We start from the raw sequence: 19,333 nt of genomic DNA, 5'->3' as shown, positions 1-19,333 counted from the left end.
CAAGGATCATACTATCGTAGTAATATCGTCACCAGTGATAATCAAGCAAGAGACCACCCATAGATTGAGCCGACCGCCCAGCTGTGCCATAACTCAACTTAACCGCCATCATCTACCAGAGTAAAGCAAGAGTCTGGATTGCCAAGTTGCACCATCATGTCTACTCAATCTGGCCTCGTCCTCGAGAAGCCGGGCGCTCCGTTCCAGGTCGCCACCTCGCTCCCACGGCCGACCCCCGGCCCCAAGCAAGCGCTGGTCAAGTCGCTCTTCGTAGCCATCAACCCCATGTACGTGCAGCAATCCGAATACAATCCTCATGAATGGTAGCTGACCCGGGATCCACAGTGACGAGTTTATGTCCAAGACGGGCTTCCTCACCACCGAGATGCCCGCCGTTCTCGGCTCCGACTTCTGCGGGCTGGTCGTGCAGGTGGGCGAGAGCTGCGAGAAGCTGCAGACGGGCGACTACGTCTTTGGAGTGTGTCGGCTGGGAATGAATAAGTTCTCCCCGTTCCAGGAGACGTTTTTGGTGGACGAGGATCTTGTTTTCAAAAAGGAGGAGGAAGGGCGGGTCGCCCCTGAGGCTGCGGCGAGCATGGGAGTGGGAGTCATGGTATATCCCCCCTTCCCCCAAAGCCAGGTTGTGAGATGCAGTTACTAAGAGGACTCGCAGACGTCGGTGTTTGGGGTAGTCATCGGAGGGAAGAAGACTCTCCCTCATCATGGAACTAAGATTGCCGAGCATGACGAGTGGATCATTGTCCTCGGGGGCAATGGGAGCGTTGGGCAATACGCCATTCAAGTAAGGGACTCGAAGAACAACCACACCCTGCCATTACCACGCTGACTTGTTCCAGATTGGCCGCCTCTGCGGATACAAGGTAGCTGCCTCCTGTCCACCGGCCAAGACTCCTGTAAGAAATAGATCCCACCGTCGCATACCTCCCCTACTAAGCCCATACCACTACAGATCGTGCTGCAACGCGGCGCCAATGCGACTTTCAACAACCGCTCGCCAGTGACCGACCAAGCCGCCGAGATCCTAGCCATCACGGAAGGGCACTTTGGACTCGTCTTCGATGCTACCGCAAAGTGCCACGGCGTCGCATTCGAGGCTTTCAAGGACTCGACGGCCACCGAGAAGTACTTCAGCACTACTGACACTGCGTAAGTCATCGCCCTAGACATGTAATCTAGACTATTTGCACATGGTTTGCTCCACTGTCGAAGCACAGCTGACATCTCTTCTCCAGCACTGATTTCCACACTCCGTCGTTTGTGCAGGAATACCGCGTTCAGGCCGGCCTACTTGGGCGAGAGGATGTCGTGGGCAGGCACGTCACGTCCGAGACGGCCAATATGATCCCTCTCCTGGAGGCCCATATCGCCGACGGAACCATCACCCCGGTCGAGTGCGAGGTGTACAAGGGCGTGGGTTGGGAGACACTTGCCAAGGCAATTGGGTATTTCGAGGCGGAGAGGGCCAACAAAAAGCTGATTGTGCGCGTCCAGGAAGGATGATGCGCGTTTCCTGGACATGTATCGTTGTCCATGTACGAATAGGGGTATCTGATTATATCCTAATCCATGCTGGTGTCTCTCATCTCCCCGGCGTCTCACCCAGCGAGCTCCTGCGACTCCGACTTGCCCCGCTTCTGCTTCTTCTTGCCTTGGTGCATTTCTCGCTTCTCCTTCTTTCGGAGAGCCTTGTCAATGTTCCCAATAGTCTTCTTCTCATTTCCGCAGGGCCACTTGGCTAAAGCAGCAGCCTCCTCCTCCTCACTCCACTCAGGGGGTAAGACGGCAAACACAAGATACGACGTGTGTGTCTTGATCTCGGCCTCTGGGCGATGCACCAGCCGACCGCACAGCCAAGATTTCGCCTCGGCAGACGAGCCGTTCTCCGCGTCTGTTCCTGAAGCATCAACGTCCATCTGATCGGATGTCTCCCCACCCTTTTGCTTCGTTTGGTTTCCGTGAAACTCCTGGATCTTCTTGTTGACGTCCTTCAGCTTGTTGACCGACTCCATAACGTCTGCGGGTGTCTGGTTGAAGCCCTTCTCTTTCGGAAGAGTGAGTCCAATCTTGTCGCGCACCACATTCAGGCGCTTGTGAGCAATCTCGACCATGTCCACTTCTGTCCAGCCCTGCTTCCGCATTTCCGTCACGGTCTGCATGACCTGCTCAATGCATGGGGAGAATGTGCATATGTGAACGCTCTTCTTCGGGTCGAGCGGTGATACCCATTCGGCGTCAGTTTCTGGCTCGCCTTCCTTTTGTTCGGGTTTCCGCCTCGACAAGTGGCGAAGAGCCTCCCACGGAGCGGGCAGGTCAAGAAAGACGGCTGTCGCGTTCGGCGACTTGCCGTCCGCGAGAAAGCCATTTCGGTACACGTCTCGGTGCCTAATCTCAACCATACCATCCAAGTGGTGTTCCGTTATCTCCTCTTGCATCTTGTGAAAGCGAGCCTCGTTGAACTCGAAACTGAACACTTTGCCCTTGATGTCCTCCTCATCCTTGGGATAGCCATTGTACACAGCCCGTGCCGACGCATGTGTGAAGCTCCCACTTCCCGCTCCAGCCTCGATAATCCTCGACCCAGGGCGCGCCCGGATGCGCGACAGGATGTAGCTGTAGTCTGGGGTGTAGACGACCTGTGTCCTGTGGGGTAGGGAGCTGGTCCAGAGCTCCGGCGTCGGTCGCAGGAGGTGTATGAAGCCGCTGGAAGCTGCGACAGCTTTCTTGGCCGGGCCGCCCGTGGAGGGATTCTCGTCTTCGATATCGCCAGGTGTGGAGGTGTCCTCGCCGGTTGTCTCCCTCCGCCGCTTGCGACCTCTTGACCCAGTGTCCACGGCAGATGCACGGACTTGGGAACCCCAGGGGATATCGAGTAGGGTCGAGTGCGGGAATGAGCCAAATCGTGTGTTTAGCACGGCTCCTTCGGCGTATCCATCGACAGCGCTTTTCGATTCCTCGAGGATGACGGGCTGGTAGGTGTCGCGGGCCAGCAGCACGATGGCCAGGTCTCCCGGGGCAGTCCGCAGACTCGGTTCGAGGAAGGATGAAGGTTTCGACATAGTAGTAGCAGTCTGGAACCCACGACTCGGGAGAGTCAATGGCAGATGGGAGAGTTGTTTGGGGGTTGAGGAGGGCGCAAGAGTTGACAAAGAAACGTCCTGAACTCGCGGGAGGAAAACTTTTGGGCGCCGTGTCTAACTTGCCTGCAATGGCCTGCAGGCGGGCGTCGATCTTGCAGCGCCTGGCTGCCCCACCACGGACCAATTTTAGTGAGGGGCAACCAAGCCAGGCAGTTTTTGGGGTCATCATCAGTTGGATTGGACGGATTCGACGCTTTCTGCTTCGTTGGCAATTGGCTTTCAGTTGTGAGTCGTGACTCAACCTCCACCTCCCGCCGTCCTGCTTGCTGCATGCCGTTGCGACCCCCTCCTCCTCTTCCTCCTCTCCTTCCCTTCGCTTCCTGTCTTGTCTTCTGAATGAATTTTTTCCAGCGCCTTGTACGGTCCCGAATTCCAACCGCCCCCCGATTTGCGAACCCTGCGAGCCCTGCGATCCGCGCCGTCACTTTTCGAGGGTATTCGTCGAGCGCCCCAGCTGCCACCATGGAGTCGTCGCTGAAGCTCTACAACTCCCTCGCCCCGGGGAGCCCCGTGCCCTTTGTCCCAATCCAGCCGGGCAAGGTCTCATGGTACGCCTGCGGCCCGACCGTGTACGACAAGAGCCATCTTGGCCATGCGCGAAACTATGTCTCGACCGACATCATACGGCGCATCCTCATGCACTACTTTGGCTACGAGGTCAACTTTGTCATGAACATTACCGACATTGATGACAAGGTGAGGGAGTGCCGCGCTGGGCTCTCTGGCGCGATAGAACTGACGGGGTTGGCAGATCATCATCAAGGCGCGACGCCAGCGGCTCCTCGAACTTGAAAAGAAGAAGCCCTATACGGACGAGGAGCTTCGCGCCCTGGCCCTCGCCGCTTTCCAGTCCTATGCCAAGAGCAGTCTGCCGCTGCTCCTGAAGGAGGGGGAGGAGCTGAGCGCAGCCAACTACGCCGAGCGCAGGGCGGCTGGCTACGGCAAGGTGTTGGCGGGTGGCACCATTTCCGGCGAGGGGAAGCCTGGTGACGACGAGGCAAAGGTCAAGATGCACATTGGAAACATGGACGCAGCTGCCGAGGCCATCAACAAGGGCGTGATCTTCCCGGGCGCCGACGAGATCCTCCTCCCATACCTCGACTCGCTGTACAAGGAGACCATCGACACGGCTGACCAGACCATGTTCACGGACCTCACGCAGAGCATGGAGGCGCTGTTCATGGAGGACATGGATGCCCTGAATGTCCTGAGGCCCGATGTTATCACGCGCGTCACCGAGTACGTGCCGCAGATTGTCAAGTTCGTGGAGCGCATTGTGGAGAAGGGTTTTGCGTATGAGGCCGAAGGCTCGGTTTACTTTGATATCGCGGCATTCCAAAAGGGCGGGAACACATATGCTCGGCTACGCCCCGAGGTCCGGAACGACGAGTCGCTGCAGGAGGAGGGCGAGGGATCACTGTCCAAGAACCTGGGGGGCAAGCGAGGCGCCGGTGACTTTGCCCTGTGGAAGAAGTCCAAGGCTGGAGAGCCGTACTGGCCGAGTCCGTGGGGAGAGGGCCGTCCGGGATGGCACATTGAGTGCTCTGTGATGGCCTCTGACATCCTCGGTTCGCGCATGGATATCCACTCCGGTGGCATCGACCTGGCGTTCCCGCATCACGACAACGAGCTGGCCCAGAGCGAAGCTTACTTCTGCGAGCATGACAAGGGCGAGCACACCTGGGTCAACTACTTCCTCCACATGGGCCATCTCTCCATCTCGGGATCCAAGATGTCCAAGTCGCTCAAGAACTTCCAGACGATACAGGATGCACTGGCCACCAACTACACGGCCCGAAGCATGCGGGTTGTGTTCCTGATGGGCAAGTGGAACGATGGCGTGGAGATTTCTCCCGATATGCGGGCCCAGGCTGACAACTGGGAGACCACCATCAGCGTAAGTACTAGTTATCTGATGTCAACTGCCCCAGGGCTTTTGCTAACACTTGCAGAACTTCTTCACCAACACCAAGTCCTGGCTCGCAGAGGCTGATGTCACTGGCGGAGTCAAGTCGATATCTCTGGACGGGGATAAGCCCAAGGAAGGACTCCTCGCCGAGCTCGAGCAGGCCAAGAGCGATCTCAATGCTGCGCTGCTCAACTCTTTTGATACCCCCCGAGCTATGCTTGTCATGCTCAAGCTGGTCAACGCGACCAATCTCTTCTTGCAGGAGAACAAAGATGTCAACCTGGCCGAGGTGGAGGCTATTGCCCGGTGGATCACCAAGATTGTAGGCATCTTTGGTCTGGACGCCAACGCGGAGCCCCCCTACGACGGTATTGGCTGGGCTTCTTCCATCTCAGCGGATGTCGAACCCAAGACTGCTGTCGAGCCCTACGCCTCGGCGCTCGACCGCGTCAAGGCTGATGTCAGCGCACTGGAACTCACCGATGGGGAGGCGATGCCCGCCCTCCTTGCCCATGATCCCGCCCCCGAATTTGAGGCCCTTGCCCAAGCTGGCTCCCGGGATCTTGAGAAGCTGGCGCTGCCGTATCTCCGTGGTGTGTCGAGGATCCGCGACGAGCTTCGCCGCATCGTGTCTACGCAGAGTGCAGAGACAAAGAAGGCCCTGCTGGCCCTGACTGACCGGATACGCGATCAGGACCTCACGAACCTGGGTGTCTACCTGGACGACCGGCCGGACAACCAGCCGTCGCTCATCAAGTTCATACCCGCGGCAGAGCTCATCGCCGCGAGGGAGGAGAAGGCGGCGCAGGCGGCGGAGAAGGCGAGGAAGAAGGAGGAGGCGCGGCTGGCGCGCGAGAAGGCGGAGCAGGAGGCCAGGGAAAAGGCCAAGGTACCGCCGGAGGAGCTATTCAAGGGCGATGAGCGGTATGGCGCGTGGGACGCGCAGGGCCTGCCAACCAAGATGAAGGACGGCAGCGACGTGCCCAAGAGTCAGCAGAAACAGCTGAAGAAGCTGTGGGACAAGCAGAAGCGGGCGCATGAGGATCTGAAGGCCAAGGGGGGGCTATAGAGGCTAGATGCCACGCGTTAGAGTTACTACTGTTCTAGTTGAATGAGAAGAGCTCTCAAGACATGTTCATTTGCAGGGATGGACGCAACCAAATCAGGCCCCTCCGGCTCCGGACCGCCGGAATATGTGGAGCCCCTCGGTCGAAGTTCCGGTATTCATCATCCCCCCGCATGGCCAAGCACTCAAATAAGGGCCCCTCCGTGATCGCACCTTGATGGGCGAACTCACGTCATACACATCTTCGTACATCATCACCCATTCATTCTGCGTGTCCATAATGGCGGAACCAAAGTCGGTCGGGATTGTCGGCGGTAATGCTCCCTTCCCACTATCGCAGCGAGCCATCCCCTTATACATCTACTAATATCGGGTGAAGCGGGCATCTTCGGCCTTTCGCTTGCCGTTGCTCTGAGCTCAAAGACGGGTAAGATCCGATAAGGAGACACCACAGGCATCCAACTTGCTGATATGCCCTCAGGGTACAATGTGACCGTCTTTGACAGGTACAAATACGACGAATCTGGCTATGCGCCCGGCTTCGATGACAAGGTCCAGGCCGCGTCAGTGGACCATAACAAGATTGTTAGTCGTTGCACCACCCAGCGTTCGAATATGCATAGACACTGATGGATTGCAGTTTCGCGCATCATACGGGTCCAAGATCCACTACCAGCGCCTGGCGGTAGAGAGCCGCCAGTCATGGGAGAAGATCAACGCCTCCCTCGACGCCAGCGAGGTCGCCGAGAGGGGCCCCCTCTTCAACGCCTGCGGCATGCTCCGTGTGCAGTCGGCGGACCATCTCGACGACCTCGAAAGGGAGACGCTGGCCAACATGGAGCGCGACGGCCTGCGGCAGACCCAGTTTGCCAGGGGCGTGGAGGCTGACCGGCAGCGGGCTCGGGATCTGGGCTGGGATGCGAAAGTCCTTGATTTTGGCATGCCGGATGAGTCGCCGCGCAAGAGCTTCGAGGCCGTGCTCGATAGCCTGGCTGGGTTCATCCGATGCAGCGATGCGTGCAACTACTTCTACAAGAAGGCGGCCGCACAGGGGGTTACCTTTTGCTTTGGGCCGGACAAGGGCGCCTTTGAGTGCTTGGTGGAGGAGCGGGTCGAGGAGCGGGTCGGGGAGAAGGGCCAGAAGAAGGCCACTGGGCTGAAGACCAAGGATGGGACAACGCACAAGTTTGACGTCGTTGTTATTGCGGGTGAGTTTTATAAACCAGCGCTGCCATCCTCTCTGCTTTTTTTGTTTGTTTCCATATTCTGACATAGGCCTAAACCACAGCTGGATCCTTCTCGACGCAGCTGCTCCCGGAGCTGGCATACCATCTAGAGTCGTCGGCCGGCAGCCTGGCCACCTTCAAAATTGACAGGCAGGATACGGCCCTCTGGGACAAGTATTCTCCAGAGCGCTTCCCCGTTATCACGTGGAAGGGCTCTGCACGGAACAAAGGCGCAGACGCCGGGAGCATCTATGTCCTCCCTCGGACCCCGGAAGGCCTTGTAAAGATAGGGTTCAGGGGTAAAAAGGTACGTATGAAAAGCTGCCCCCTCCCCTTTGGATCCTTCCTGCTATATACCTAACACTTGTTTGCCTCAGTTCACCAACTTCCAGCCCGCCCCGGACAGCGCCAGCTTCAACCAGCATGGCCTGTGGTCTGTCCCACTGTCGCCTGCCGAGTCTCTGGGGATCCAGGAGGATGCTTCCCGTGAAATTAAACATTTCGTATCGATATTCCTCCCGGACTTTGACGGCAAGGAGTTTTACGCGACCAAGATGTGCTGGTACACGGACACTCTGGACAATTCATTTCTAGTAAACCCCCCCTTCTTTTTTAAACGAAGCTGGGATCCGCCGTCTGACACTGGTTATAGATTGACTATGTCCCCACCTATGCCGATAAATCGGTGTTTGTCTGCACCGGTGGCAGCGGGCATGGTGCCAAGTTCCTGCCTGTGCTTGGCAAGGTATGTCTCTTTCAAGAGGCCCCTGTTTGCCTACCGAGTATAACCCAACTAACACGTTCCTCTCTCTCGCATGCAGCATGCCGCCGATATCCTCGAGCACGGGGAGCAGAGCTCTTCATACATGGGTTCGCACTGGCAGTGGCGCGACCATGTTGGTAGGGAAAACGGGCTGGAGGAGGGCCCTGGGGGCGCGCGAAACATTGGAAAGGCGGCACCGTAGATTGCACGTATAGACATCATCGGGGGCCAGGGTTCTAGAACACCGGTGAGTGCAGACCAGCACCAGGTATCACAGTTTAGGGGTATCCGAGCATTCTAAAACTCCATCTTGAAAAGTCTGGACTCGCGGATTCTTTCACCGTAAAAGTAAAAAATGAACGGTAGGGGATAAAAGGCAAGAGAGATAAACCCAAGGACCGAATTACCCCAGCCCACTCCTAGAGAGTCGAACATGGCGCTACCAGCCAGGGGCAGCAGGGCTCCAAAGAGACAACGGAAGATGGTGTTTGCGGCCATGACGGACGCGGAATACATGGTGTATGCATCGACGAGATACGTAGCACCGGTTGACTGTGCGGGGCTGTTGATCAGCATTCTTGGAAACGAGAACCAGCCGTACTGTGATTGCTGTGCTGGGAGAACTCACATATGCAGTGACAATGCCAATGCCGAGGAAGGTGGTTCCGATGATGGGCACAATCCAATGGGTCTTGTGCTCAGCCGTCCACCCGTACCAGAAAAGACCTATGGGGACGAAGATGGCGCCGGTAACCAATGTGGGCAGTCGAAACTCAGGCTTGGCCACACCGTCGTTTTTCCTTGCCAGGTAGGCAGACCAGGGATCGGAGACAGCACCGCAAAAGAGAAGACCCAGGACAAACCCAACCCCAAGCCCGATGGGGGCCAGCCCGGATGCTTGGGTGTCGAAGCCGTACTGGTCCTCGAAGATGCGGGGGAAAGTGGTGAAGCAGAGGTAGGCATAGCTGTAGACAACGGCGGCGTAGGCAGACAGCAAGAAGACGATGGGGGAGATGAGCATCTTCAGGGGGCGAACTATAGCGAATGCGAACAGCTGTCTGGGGTTCTTGCCCGTGTCCAGGGCCGACCGCAGGTCCTGGTTCCCGGTCTGCTCGCGCAGTCGTGCTGTCTTCCTCTTCAGGATCACGTACGCGTACGACTCGGGTACGAAGAGGAAGACAAGGACAGCCATGACGCCCGAGGCAATAGTCATGAGCCAGAAGTCCCACCTCCAGCCCGCAGCTGGCGTCAGGCTGCCGGCGATGATGGGCCCGATGGTCGGGCCAAAGACGGGCCCCATGACATACGCAGACATGGCAGCGCCTCGCTTCTCGCGCACAACCATGTCTGCGATGGAGCTGGCGCCCAGCGTGCCCGAGCACGACCCGGCGATACCGGCCAGCAGGCGGTACACCACCAGGGAGCCGAAACTGTCGGCCACGGCGCACGCCATGTTGAAGATGGCGAACAGGAGAGTGCAGGACCGGAACATGATGGCCCGCCCGTAGAGCTCCGACAGCGGGGCGATGACAAAGGGGCCGGAGGCGTATCCAAGCAGGTAGATGGTCGTCATGAACGACCCCAGCGTCTCGTCTGTGGTGCCAAAGTACTGCATGATATTAGCCGCTGCCGCGGCGCTGATGGTTGAGCCTATAGGGCTGAGATAGAGAGCAGACAGATGATAGATTAGCTCTGGCGCCCTACATCAAGCCCGCCGGCGAGTGACTAGAGTGGATTGCAGCAGAAACCTACGACAGCAAAGCGGTCAGAGACACGATGAAAATGGACGTTGTCTTCCTGGCCGTCGACCAGTTCAGCGGATTCTCTGGGTCGTTGGGGCCGTCAAAGTCCACAATGTTGGGATCCCGTGGTGCCTGTACTTCTCCTTCGCTGCTCTTCTCCTGCTCTGGGATCCTGTCAATGGATGAGCGTTCGACGTCGGTGTCGCGCCGGGCTGGGGCATCGTGTGCCTCATTTGCGGCCGTGGGCTTGGCCATCTTTGGTAGACGTTGATAATGTCAAGAGGAACAAGTTGGTCTGAATTCACCCAACAGAGTCAACTCGGTCGAGTTATAATCCAGGGATTTTTGTTGACTCTGGCACGGGTGCAGGGGTTGGCAATGCGGCATCCATTTAGCGATCCTGCATCGTTTTAACGATCACCTCATGTACGGAGACTTCTGCCATTGCCTGGTAACAGGCTTTATCTACTTGGGTGTCATCAAGTGCCTCGCTAAAATTCCAAAAATCGACTCATAAACGCAAGTTTTCAATTATCGCCCGGCCATAGTAGTCCCGGGTCAACAGATTCAAGAGTCTTATTGTTCGAATATTGTAGGTCCCTTTGCACAACGGCAACGGGGACTCCTTGACAATTTGAACAAAACAAATGTCCAAGTTAATGCATTGAGCTCTAGTTCTACCTACGTCCCATGTTGTCTCCATTCTACTAGTCCTATGTCTTTGCTGACAGAGACGTATTACCCAAAGTAGACTTTCCCGTCTTGTCCCGCGCCAAATACAAAGTCTGCCCATCATTAACATCAACAAGGCCGGCGTTTCGCGGGTCAATATAAGCGGCATGTTTCGGGACAAGGATATCTGGGGCGAATATGTTTGCGAATTCAAGTCGGAACGCTAGATTGGACGTTTAAATCGCTATTACATGATGCACATGTCTCGATAGCACGTCGTCACCACCTCCGCGTGATCAGTCAGACGTTATAGCACATCTAGTATGAGATTTGCCTTCTCCGGGATGTGTAGGATGTCTAACTAGAATTGACCTGGGTACAGCGATATGTGCATTGATTGGCCTGTGGTTCGCGTTGATACAGTCGAATGTTGATATATTTGAACTCCATACAATCCCTCCTATGGCTACTAAAGACCGAACAGTAGTGTTTGGCCCGCTTACAGCTTATATGTAGCCCCGTGTAGCTGCATCAATTGAAATGTATTACCTTATATAGGTAGTCGTCTCAGGCACTAGGGTAAAGGTTGTTGCCAACGCTTAAACGCTTACTCAATAGATACGCCGAGACACGTGCGGCCAAGAAACGGTTTGTCAAGCCTTGATAAGAATCGGCGCTTGGCGAGCCGGACCAAGAAAAGACGATAGCCATTTGTAAGAATATTTGTCAGGTCTCTTAGTTTACTGCTACTTGCTGGTAGTATTATCATTATCAGCCCGGCGTCCTCCGGATGGATCCCCGATGGCAGTCTGTTGTGCGGCCCGCCCCGCCTTCAAAAGAAAGTGCTCGCCATCCATCCATCCATCCATTCTCACATGAATCCGTAGTCGGTACAATCGCCACAGAAAGTGTTCCCTGGTTTAATCTAGGCCGCCAGATCTTCTAATGCTTTTGATGTCCTGCCTCCTGTGCAAACGCCCCTCGATCTCGTCGTGCACGTTTGTGCTCTGCCAACAGTACCTGACCTTTTCCCATCCCCCGAGATGGCCTCTAACATGATAAAGACTCACGCCCCGGCCGGCGACGGCGTCAGCACCAGCCCGGCCGTGATGGGGCCCCGCGGTGCTGATACTGCCATGCGGGACCCGGAGAAGCGAGGAGCCCTGTCCACTGAGGGGCCATGCGCGCAGAGAAACGGCCCCAATATGGTAGGCAGTGTGGGCATGTCCGACGTGGACGACACGGCCGTCTTCTACAGCCTCAACAAGGACAAGGCCGGCCCCCTGACGCCCGAGATGGAGCGGCGCCTCACGCGCAAGAACTTCTGGTGCCTCCTGTGCCAGACGTGGTGGATCTCGTTCCTCATCCACCTGGACGAGTCGACGCTGGGGCAGGCCAGCACCATGGGCATCTTCGAGGACGTCGACATGACCAAGGGCCAGTTCAACAGCCTCTTTGTCGTCTTCTACGCCGGCTACCTCGTCGCCCTCTGGCCGGGCGCCTGGCTGTCCCAGCGCGTCGGCCAGAAGTGGTTCATCACCGGCTCGCTGCTGACCTGGGCTTTCCTGCTGGGCATGCACCCCCTCGTCAAGACGGGGCGCCAGCTCATTGCCCTGCGCTTCATCCTGGGACTGGTGAGTTGCATCTCTGCTATCATTCATCCCCCCCCCCCCCCCCCGTATTTCATGGCGCCATGGAACATGCTTATTCGAGAAACCACACACGACAGTCGCAGTCCCAGATCATACCCAGCACCACGGTGCTGCACCAGTCCTTCTTCCCCCCGATGAAGAGCCCCTGGGTCCAGCTCCTGTGGTGGGCAGCAGGCAGCTTCGCCAACGTGACCCTGACCATGGTCTCGTACCGGCTCATCACCGACGAGGGCGCGGGCCCGCTCGTCGGCGGCCTGCTATCGTGGAAGTGGCTCAACATCATCTGCGCCGTCCTCACCTTTGCCGTCTGCGTCCCGCTCATCATATTCCTGCCCGCCTCGCCCGTCGACGCAAAGTGGCTGTCCAGCGAGGAGAAGATCCATACCATTGCCCTGATCCGCAAGAGCCACTCGGGCATTGCCAACTCGTCCTTCAACTGGGCCCAGGCCCGCGAGGCCTTTACCGATGTCAAGAGCTGGCTGTTCATGTTGGTGCATCCTGTCTTTGGGGGCTTTCATAGGCTTGGCTGACCTCTGGCAGAATTCACATGTTCTTCAACGAGCTCCCCAACAATACATCCCAGCAGCTGCCGCTGATCCTCGTGGGGTTCGGCTTTACACCCGCTGAGAGCGCCCTGCTAAACACTGCCAAGCCGCTCCTCGGCAGCATCTTCCTCGTCATCTCGGCCTTTCTCCTCTGGAGGACCAACCTGGGCACGGGATACACATGTGCCCTCTCATATGTCCCGTGTATCATCGGAGGTATCATCGAGGTAGGCCCCTTCTGGGAAACCACCAGCTGTCTTCGGGGCGCGCGCACACAGGCTAACTTGCCCAAGCTCACCTCCCCTTGGTCAAACAAGGTCGCCCTCGTCATCGGCACACAGATCTCTACATTCAAGCCCTCGTATCTTCTCACTCTTTCCTGGGCCGGCACCACCACCAGGGGCTACACAAAGAAGCTCGTCGTGCTCGCCAGCTGCGTCGTCTCGGCGGCCGTGGCAAACATGATTTCGCCCGAGTGAGTTTCCAATGCTTTTTTTTTTCATCGATGCCCTCAATTGGTAAACGCTTATTTACACGGCGGTCACAGGTTCTGGCAGGAAAAGTACATGCCGCGGTACCGGCTGCCCTGGGCGTTCATGACATCCTTCTGGGTCATTTCACCTGCCATATGCCTCTTCATACGCTTCTATCTGAAGCACGAGAACAAGCGACGCGATCACTTCCAGCAGGAAAATGGAAGCCTCGACGAGAATGGGATGCTCGACACGGGCAGCCAAGTCATCCAGGTCAACGACGAGGACCTAGATCAGACGGACAGACAAGATCTCCGGTTCAGATACCCGCTCTAGCGCATACCATGGGGCTGAAATTGGTGAGATTCATGGCAACGAGGAAGCACCAAGAGCGGCAAAATCAAGGCTTCAATTGAAGGCATCATGGAACGACTTCCTATTACGCAGCGGACATATCATGCCGGTGGCATCCCGCAACGTGCCAGAGAATCAGCCAATTAGGCATATACTGGAAGGTAACCAGGTTGAAACACCTAGACTAAAGAACAAAAAGGATAAAAATAAAGTACAATAACAGTAAATAATAGTAAATAATAAAAAGTCTAATCTTACGACGTTGACGAGGTGCCGAGGTGCCCAGGATGGGGTGGAATGGAGGAGCGAATCGGATTGCCCCACCTGGGCATGCCATGATGATTGAAGCCGACGCCCCCGCCATCTGCCGCCATCTGCCATCATCGCCACCAGTGACACCTAGACTCCTCGACACTTTAGCACTCGACACTCGACACTCGACATAATCTGCTCCTAACCACCGCGCCATACCACTGGCTGCCGCCGCTCTCCATCATCCTCCCTCGCCGACCCGATAGACCGCCAATAGACGCACCGATAGAAACCCTCCAGCCATGGCCCAGTCCACCGCGCACAGGCGCCTCCTTCAGGAGTACCGCGCCCTGACCAACAACCCACCCGAGGGCATCACCGCCGGCCCCGTCTCCGAGGACGACCTCCTGCACTGGGAGTGCCTCATCCAGGGCCCAGAGGACACCCCCTTTGAGGGCGGCGTCTTCCCCGCCGAGCTCAAGTTCCCCAAGGACTACCCGCTGGCCCCGCCCTCCATGAAGTTCCTCGTCGACGTCTGGCACCCAAACGGTGAGCCCCTCTCCTCCCCCCCCTCCTCCCCCCCCCCAAATCCTCATCTGCTTACGAACCCTTCTGACTAACCACCCCCCAGTCTACCCCAGCGGCCTCGTCTGCATCTCCATCCTCCACCCGCCCGGCGACGACCCCAACCACTACGAGCACGCCTCGGAGCGCTGGTCGCCCATCCAGTCCGTCGAGAAGATCCTCATCAGCGTCATGAGCATGCTCGCCGAGCCCAACGACGAGAGCCCCGCCAACGTCGAGGCCGCCAAGATGTGGCGCGAGCGCAGGGGCGAGTACGAGGGCAAGGTCCGCGACGGCGTGCGCGCCATGCTGGGCCTGTAGCTAGCTGGCGCTGCCCCCCCCCGACCTTCGGCTGGTGATATATACATACACACATCACTATCAATTCTTCAAATACCCCCCTTTTTCCCAAAGGACAGGACGCAGACAGATCGGCTATGTAGCCGGTCCCAGAGTTGAATGGTGGAACAAAGGCGCTTGGAGCATGATCAATGACGGGTTTCGGCTTCTTTTCAGACTACTACCTTGCGGCAAGCATGGCGCGGTGTTATAGTGGAATTCAAAATTCAAATATCAACAACATCCCCCGGGGGCCCCCTTCCCCCTTATCGCCCTTGGTTTAATGCATTTCTACAGAACGCTCTATGCAGTTGTCCTCCTTCTTCTATATCGTCGTGTCCTCGTCGCTCATAGCCCATTCTCCGCCTTGAACTTGTCCCAGCTCTCGTTTAGCGTGCTAAAAACCAATCCCGCAATCAGCCGAATCTCGGTGCTGGCGTTCTGCGGTAGCTATTATAACGGTCAGTTCCACGGTCCAAAAGCTAAATCTTGTTGCAACGGGCCGGCTCACCTTGTCTGGATGCGTCTTGGCAATCGCCTTCATGTACGCAATCTTGACCTTATTGGCCATGACCAGCTCGTGCATCCCAACCTTCTTCCACCCGCTGTCGGGCCAGAGGACCTGGTCCAGGCTCCCCAGCAGGGCGCGGAGGTTGTCCCGCTTGCCGTCCCGCCAGGCGGAGATGCGCGCGTCGACCGACTCGGAGAGCGCAAACCTCTCGTCGTCCTCCCTGGCCGCCGCCAGGTTCGCCTCCCGGAGCCTGGTGACCGCCTCGGAGCTCTTGGCGGGCGCCATGCTGGCGGCAGCGGACGGCCTGGGGCGCGGCCTGGCGGCAGGCTTGGGTGCGGGCTTCGGCTTCGGTGCGATGGCGTCTTGGCACCGCTGACGGCCCTTGATGGCATTGGCACCGCCGAGTCCGCCCTCGACGCACAGCTGCCAGACCGCACCGGCATCTCTCCACTTCTCCATTTGCTCCAGCGCCTCGGCCTTGCGGCTGAGTGCCTTGCCGTAGAGGTCCCTCATGTCCCGGTTCTCGTCCTGGCCGTTTTCACCCTTCACGGCTACCGTCTCCCCCTGTCCGCTGCCAGGTCCGATGAGCTGGATGGCCCGGTCGGCATCCTCGACGGCCTGCTTAGGTTCTCCGGTCTTGAGGGCCGTCAGCGCACGGTTGGTGAGGAGGAGGATGGCTAGAGGATGCGTAGGCGGAACAGCCGACAGCGACGAGGAGTACGATGAGTGGGCCGAGGCGTAGTCGCCACGCTTAAAGTGCGCCGTGCCCTCGAGCCGATACCGCGTGGACCGTTGAAGAGCGTCTGGCGATATGGCGGGTGTTTGGCGCGTAGGTCTAGGTGGAGCAGGAGAAGCTGGCTTCGGTGAAGGTCGCTTCGCCGGTGGTGGAGCAGAGCGCTGGGCCGGCCGCTCGGGTAGCGACTGGGACGGCTTCCGGGCCCCCGTGCCAAACAGCAGATCGGGCTCGGGCTCAGGCTCAGGCTCAGGCTGCTTTGCCGGGGCTGGCTGAGCTGGTCTCCGCCTTCGGTTGGGGCTGCTGTACGTAGAGATGTCATCGTCTGCTTTGAGTCGGTTTAACTTGGCCTTGGCATCGAACGTAGCTGGCGGGGCGGACTGCTGCTGCCAACGAGGCACCGGGCTGCTTCGGCTCGAGGAAGGCTGAGATGCTGGCCCTCGCGGCGGGTTGGATGCTGGACGTGATTCCGCTGCTGGTCGGCTGCTGGAACGCGCAGGCTGGGGTCGCCCACCTGACTCTAGCATTAGTGCCTCGTCAGTCGCACTGGCACCGCCCGCGCGGGAGCCCGATGATGTTTGGCCTTGCTGAGCGTCCCGCAGCCACTTGGGCTGATTTGGATCCCCATCCTGCTGAAAGTCCGCCACGGCTTGCTGCATCCTCTTCTGGCTCGTCTTCCACAGTGAGTTTGCCGTCTTGAAGAAGCTGTTTCCCATGGAGGCAGCTGTCTTGGTGAAATCCTGCTCGCCTCCTGCAGGAGACCTATTATCCCTCCGCTCGGACACTCGAGGGGCGGCTGAAGAACTCCGTCCCCCTTGTGACTTATCCTTTGCCTTCCTATGGGCATCATCCAAGAGCCAGTTTGCAGCCGCTTGGACGTTGATGCCAGCGCCGCTCTCTAACAAACCCCGCCGAGCGTCCTCGGCCGCAAATCCGTAGTCAACAAGCTGGGCCACAGCTTTGTCGAAGGCGGCGTCCTCAGGTTGCGCCCGTGCTGGCCGCCGCTCAGCTGGCCGCCGTGGAGGGGCCGGGACGTCGTCATCTGTGCTCGAGTCCTCGTCCTCAATTGGTCTCCCAGGCTGTGGCTGAGGCTGGGCTGCAGCCTTCTGTTTACGGATCTCCTCAACAGGCTTTGCCAAGTCGCCCAGGAAGTCATTGTCGTCAACGGTTTGTTGCGGGGGTGCGGCCGAGGCGGGTGGCTTCAGCTCGTTGAGGCCGAACGGATCATCGTCATCAATGATGGGCGCCGGCGCTCCGCCTGCCGGCTTGCTTGCCGCACCCCATGAGCTGGGATCGCTCAAATCCAGAGCATTGTTCGCCGGTGTCGAGCGTTGCGATTCGGCCGGCGGGAAATGGCTAGCGTTGTCGACCTCGGTGTCCTTGTTGAAGGCCGCAAACAGATCGTCGTCGTCGTTTTTGAAGCCATTCGAAGGCGCCGGTTGCTGCGCAGCGGGACTCGAAGTCGCACCCCGAGACCCGAGGGTATCCCAAAACTGCCCGCTGCCAAATTGGGCCTCGGTGAGCTTCCTCTTCTCCTCCTCCTTCCTCCTCTTCTCTGCCTCCAGCTGCGCTTGTCGCTCGGCGAGACTCAGGTTCTGGTTCGACTTGGCAGGCCCAAACTTCATCAAGTTACTGAAGCTGTCCTGGCCTGGCTGCGTGGCTGGTGGCTTGTGGGCAGAGCTCGAGGATGGCTGCGGCTGCAGTGGGGTGTTGCGACCCGACGAGAAGGCCGAAGGTGTTGCTTGGAAAGCCGGGTAGGACGGAGGGTTCATGGGCGGGGGTTTGCGCTGCGAGCTGTTGGTCTTGGAAGACCAATCAATGCCCGTTAGATCGTCCATCGTGAAGCGAGCGTAAGAAAGACAAAGAATCTATCATAGTCGAATGTCGTGGTCGGGACAGGTAATGTGCATTGCGGCGCTGCGATTAGGGGAGTTGAGCTGTCGTCACGCTGAACAGCAGGGGTCTGCATGTCCTCCGTGCTGTGGCTGTAATGTGGCAAATGTGGCTTGAACGTTGTCAGAGCTGTTCCTGGCCGGACCCACGTGACCAGTCACCTTCCATGAATACGGCGACAAGTCATCATCGCCCTCTGTATAACCCAAATAGTAATTTTGAAGCGTAAGTAATTAGAAAGGTTGAAATGCCTTCAAATAAACGCGCCCGGGATATCTCTGTGGTCCATAGAGATGAACGTCTGCCATGGCATTCGACTGGGTTGGGATACGGGGATTGAGATGCGCACGTTTACCAGTTTACTTAACACGAAATACTTCATTCACACCTTGCTCACCAACAAAACTCAATGTGCGATACAAAACTTCGCTCCTTTACTTAGCTTTGTGTATAAAATAATACATATTTGATATCTTTTTTCTTTTACCCCGTCAAGTCGCGAAATCGAAGATATATTCCCTTGGCAGAGTCGATGGTGAGCCTGACCTACCCTATGCTTTTGGGCAGGATGAATGTGTTGGGCCAGGAATGTATACAATATGTGATACATTCAGCCTTGGTACAAGATCCAAAGTTCAATATGTCTATGCCGAAATCAATCTGTTTGCTTTATCCTACAGTTCAATTGATATAGAACAGTGTTATTTGTTTCCGTTTCACCCACCTACACAGATGGTTCAACGTATCGGTCTTGGCCGACATGAACACTGATACCTTAATTAGTCACGACTTACCCCCTTACTCGTACGCGTACTATACCTTACTCTTACTATCAATACTACTAGGTAGTAGTAGCTATACTAGTATGTGTACTTGACATTGAGAAATATACCTACACACTAGTATCAACCAATTTAACACTCTGCGCTGACCTTTTTCGTGTATGGTTTAACGTTGTATAATACTAATACTTTTCACTTTCGTGATCACGAGTATGTATCTTCGAGGCCCTTACGGCCATTCCTCCCAAGACAATCTCAGCGTCAAGTCATTAAACCAGGATCCGCAGCGGGATCCCACGCCGAGGGGAAACCTCACTGTCTCATATTGCTCACACAGTCTGCTGTGTTAATGTCATGATAACATTAGGTTTAGGACCTTCTGTGTTCTTCGGCCCCTGTTGCCAAGGACTTTTGTAAATGGTACGAATAGTATCCGTACTCTGCATTATTACTCGTAGACCTTGGGATTGGTGCTGGGGCTCGTGACGGCAAGAGCCGGCTTACATCGTACGGGATACAAGGGGCTGGAAACTGTTTCGACTTGGACCTCAGAAACGTCCTAAACTCCTGAAATTATTGGCGTGCTCTGGCGGTAATTACCAAGGCCAGTTAAACAGGCAATTGTACTAGAAATACCAGCAGAGATAAAATGAAATGGTTGCACGATGGCTTAGTCTATTTGTTGGTGTTACTCTGCTC

At 56.9% G+C, this 19,333-nt stretch overlaps 8 protein-coding genes across 8 annotated transcripts; 5 read left to right on the top strand and 3 right to left on the bottom strand.

The window, feature by feature from the left end:
- Window positions 1-156: 156 nt before the first annotated feature.
- ACO1O0_008760 (chaperonin 10-like protein) lies at window positions 157-1,521 on the top strand (the record flags this gene model as incomplete). The annotated part of the gene is made up of 5 exons (XM_083198124.1): window positions 157-287; window positions 346-613; window positions 674-802; window positions 971-1,167; window positions 1,254-1,521. The coding sequence occupies 5 exons, from the start codon at window positions 157-159 to the stop codon at window positions 1,519-1,521; spliced, it is 993 nt and encodes a 330-aa protein (XP_083045859.1).
- Window positions 1,522-1,616: 95 nt separating this feature from the next.
- Window positions 1,617-3,077, bottom strand: TRM61 (tRNA 1-methyladenosine methyltransferase subunit GCD14; the record flags this gene model as incomplete). The annotated part of the gene is made up of 1 exon (XM_083198123.1): window positions 1,617-3,077. One exon carries the CDS (start codon window positions 3,075-3,077, stop codon window positions 1,617-1,619), a length of 1,461 nt encoding a protein of 486 aa, XP_083045858.1.
- Window positions 3,078-3,620: 543 nt separating this feature from the next.
- Window positions 3,621-6,136, top strand: CYR1 (cysteine--tRNA ligase; the record flags this gene model as incomplete). Its single annotated transcript, XM_083198122.1, has 3 exons — window positions 3,621-3,854; window positions 3,910-5,055; window positions 5,111-6,136. 3 exons carry the CDS (start codon window positions 3,621-3,623, stop codon window positions 6,134-6,136), a joined length of 2,406 nt encoding a protein of 801 aa, XP_083045857.1.
- A 277-nt stretch (window positions 6,137-6,413) lies between these two features.
- On the top strand, window positions 6,414-8,324 carry ACO1O0_008757 (FAD dependent oxidoreductase; the record flags this gene model as incomplete). The annotated part of the gene is made up of 7 exons (XM_083198121.1): window positions 6,414-6,447; window positions 6,615-6,718; window positions 6,774-7,341; window positions 7,422-7,666; window positions 7,737-7,952; window positions 8,012-8,104; window positions 8,181-8,324. The coding sequence occupies 7 exons, from the start codon at window positions 6,414-6,416 to the stop codon at window positions 8,322-8,324; spliced, it is 1,404 nt and encodes a 467-aa protein (XP_083045856.1).
- Window positions 8,325-8,419: 95 nt separating this feature from the next.
- ACO1O0_008756 (MFS transporter) lies at window positions 8,420-10,119 on the bottom strand (the record flags this gene model as incomplete). Its single annotated transcript, XM_083198120.1, has 3 exons — window positions 8,420-8,674; window positions 8,751-9,780; window positions 9,875-10,119. The coding sequence occupies 3 exons, from the start codon at window positions 10,117-10,119 to the stop codon at window positions 8,420-8,422; spliced, it is 1,530 nt and encodes a 509-aa protein (XP_083045855.1).
- A 1,460-nt stretch (window positions 10,120-11,579) lies between these two features.
- ACO1O0_008755 (uncharacterized protein) lies at window positions 11,580-13,542 on the top strand (the record flags this gene model as incomplete). Its single annotated transcript, XM_083198119.1, has 4 exons — window positions 11,580-12,170; window positions 12,266-12,675; window positions 12,729-13,208; window positions 13,281-13,542. 4 exons carry the CDS (start codon window positions 11,580-11,582, stop codon window positions 13,540-13,542), a joined length of 1,743 nt encoding a protein of 580 aa, XP_083045854.1.
- A 572-nt stretch (window positions 13,543-14,114) lies between these two features.
- ubc7 (E2 ubiquitin-conjugating protein UBC7) lies at window positions 14,115-14,697 on the top strand (the record flags this gene model as incomplete). Its single annotated transcript, XM_083198118.1, has 2 exons — window positions 14,115-14,361; window positions 14,444-14,697. The coding sequence occupies 2 exons, from the start codon at window positions 14,115-14,117 to the stop codon at window positions 14,695-14,697; spliced, it is 501 nt and encodes a 166-aa protein (XP_083045853.1).
- Window positions 14,698-15,063: 366 nt separating this feature from the next.
- Window positions 15,064-17,797, bottom strand: SWA2 (auxilin-like protein SWA2; the record flags this gene model as incomplete). The annotated part of the gene is made up of 2 exons (XM_083198117.1): window positions 15,064-15,165; window positions 15,227-17,797. The coding sequence occupies 2 exons, from the start codon at window positions 17,795-17,797 to the stop codon at window positions 15,064-15,066; spliced, it is 2,673 nt and encodes an 890-aa protein (XP_083045852.1).
- Between the last annotated feature and the right edge of the window lie 1,536 nt (window positions 17,798-19,333).

This window comes from Amphichorda felina (assembly GCF_050947745.1).
Source record: "Amphichorda felina strain 45539 chromosome Unknown scaffold_9, whole genome shotgun sequence".
NCBI lineage: Eukaryota > Fungi > Ascomycota > Sordariomycetes > Hypocreales > Bionectriaceae > Amphichorda > Amphichorda felina.
Note: the sequence above shows the minus strand (reverse complement) of the source record. Positions and strands in the feature narration are given on the sequence as shown.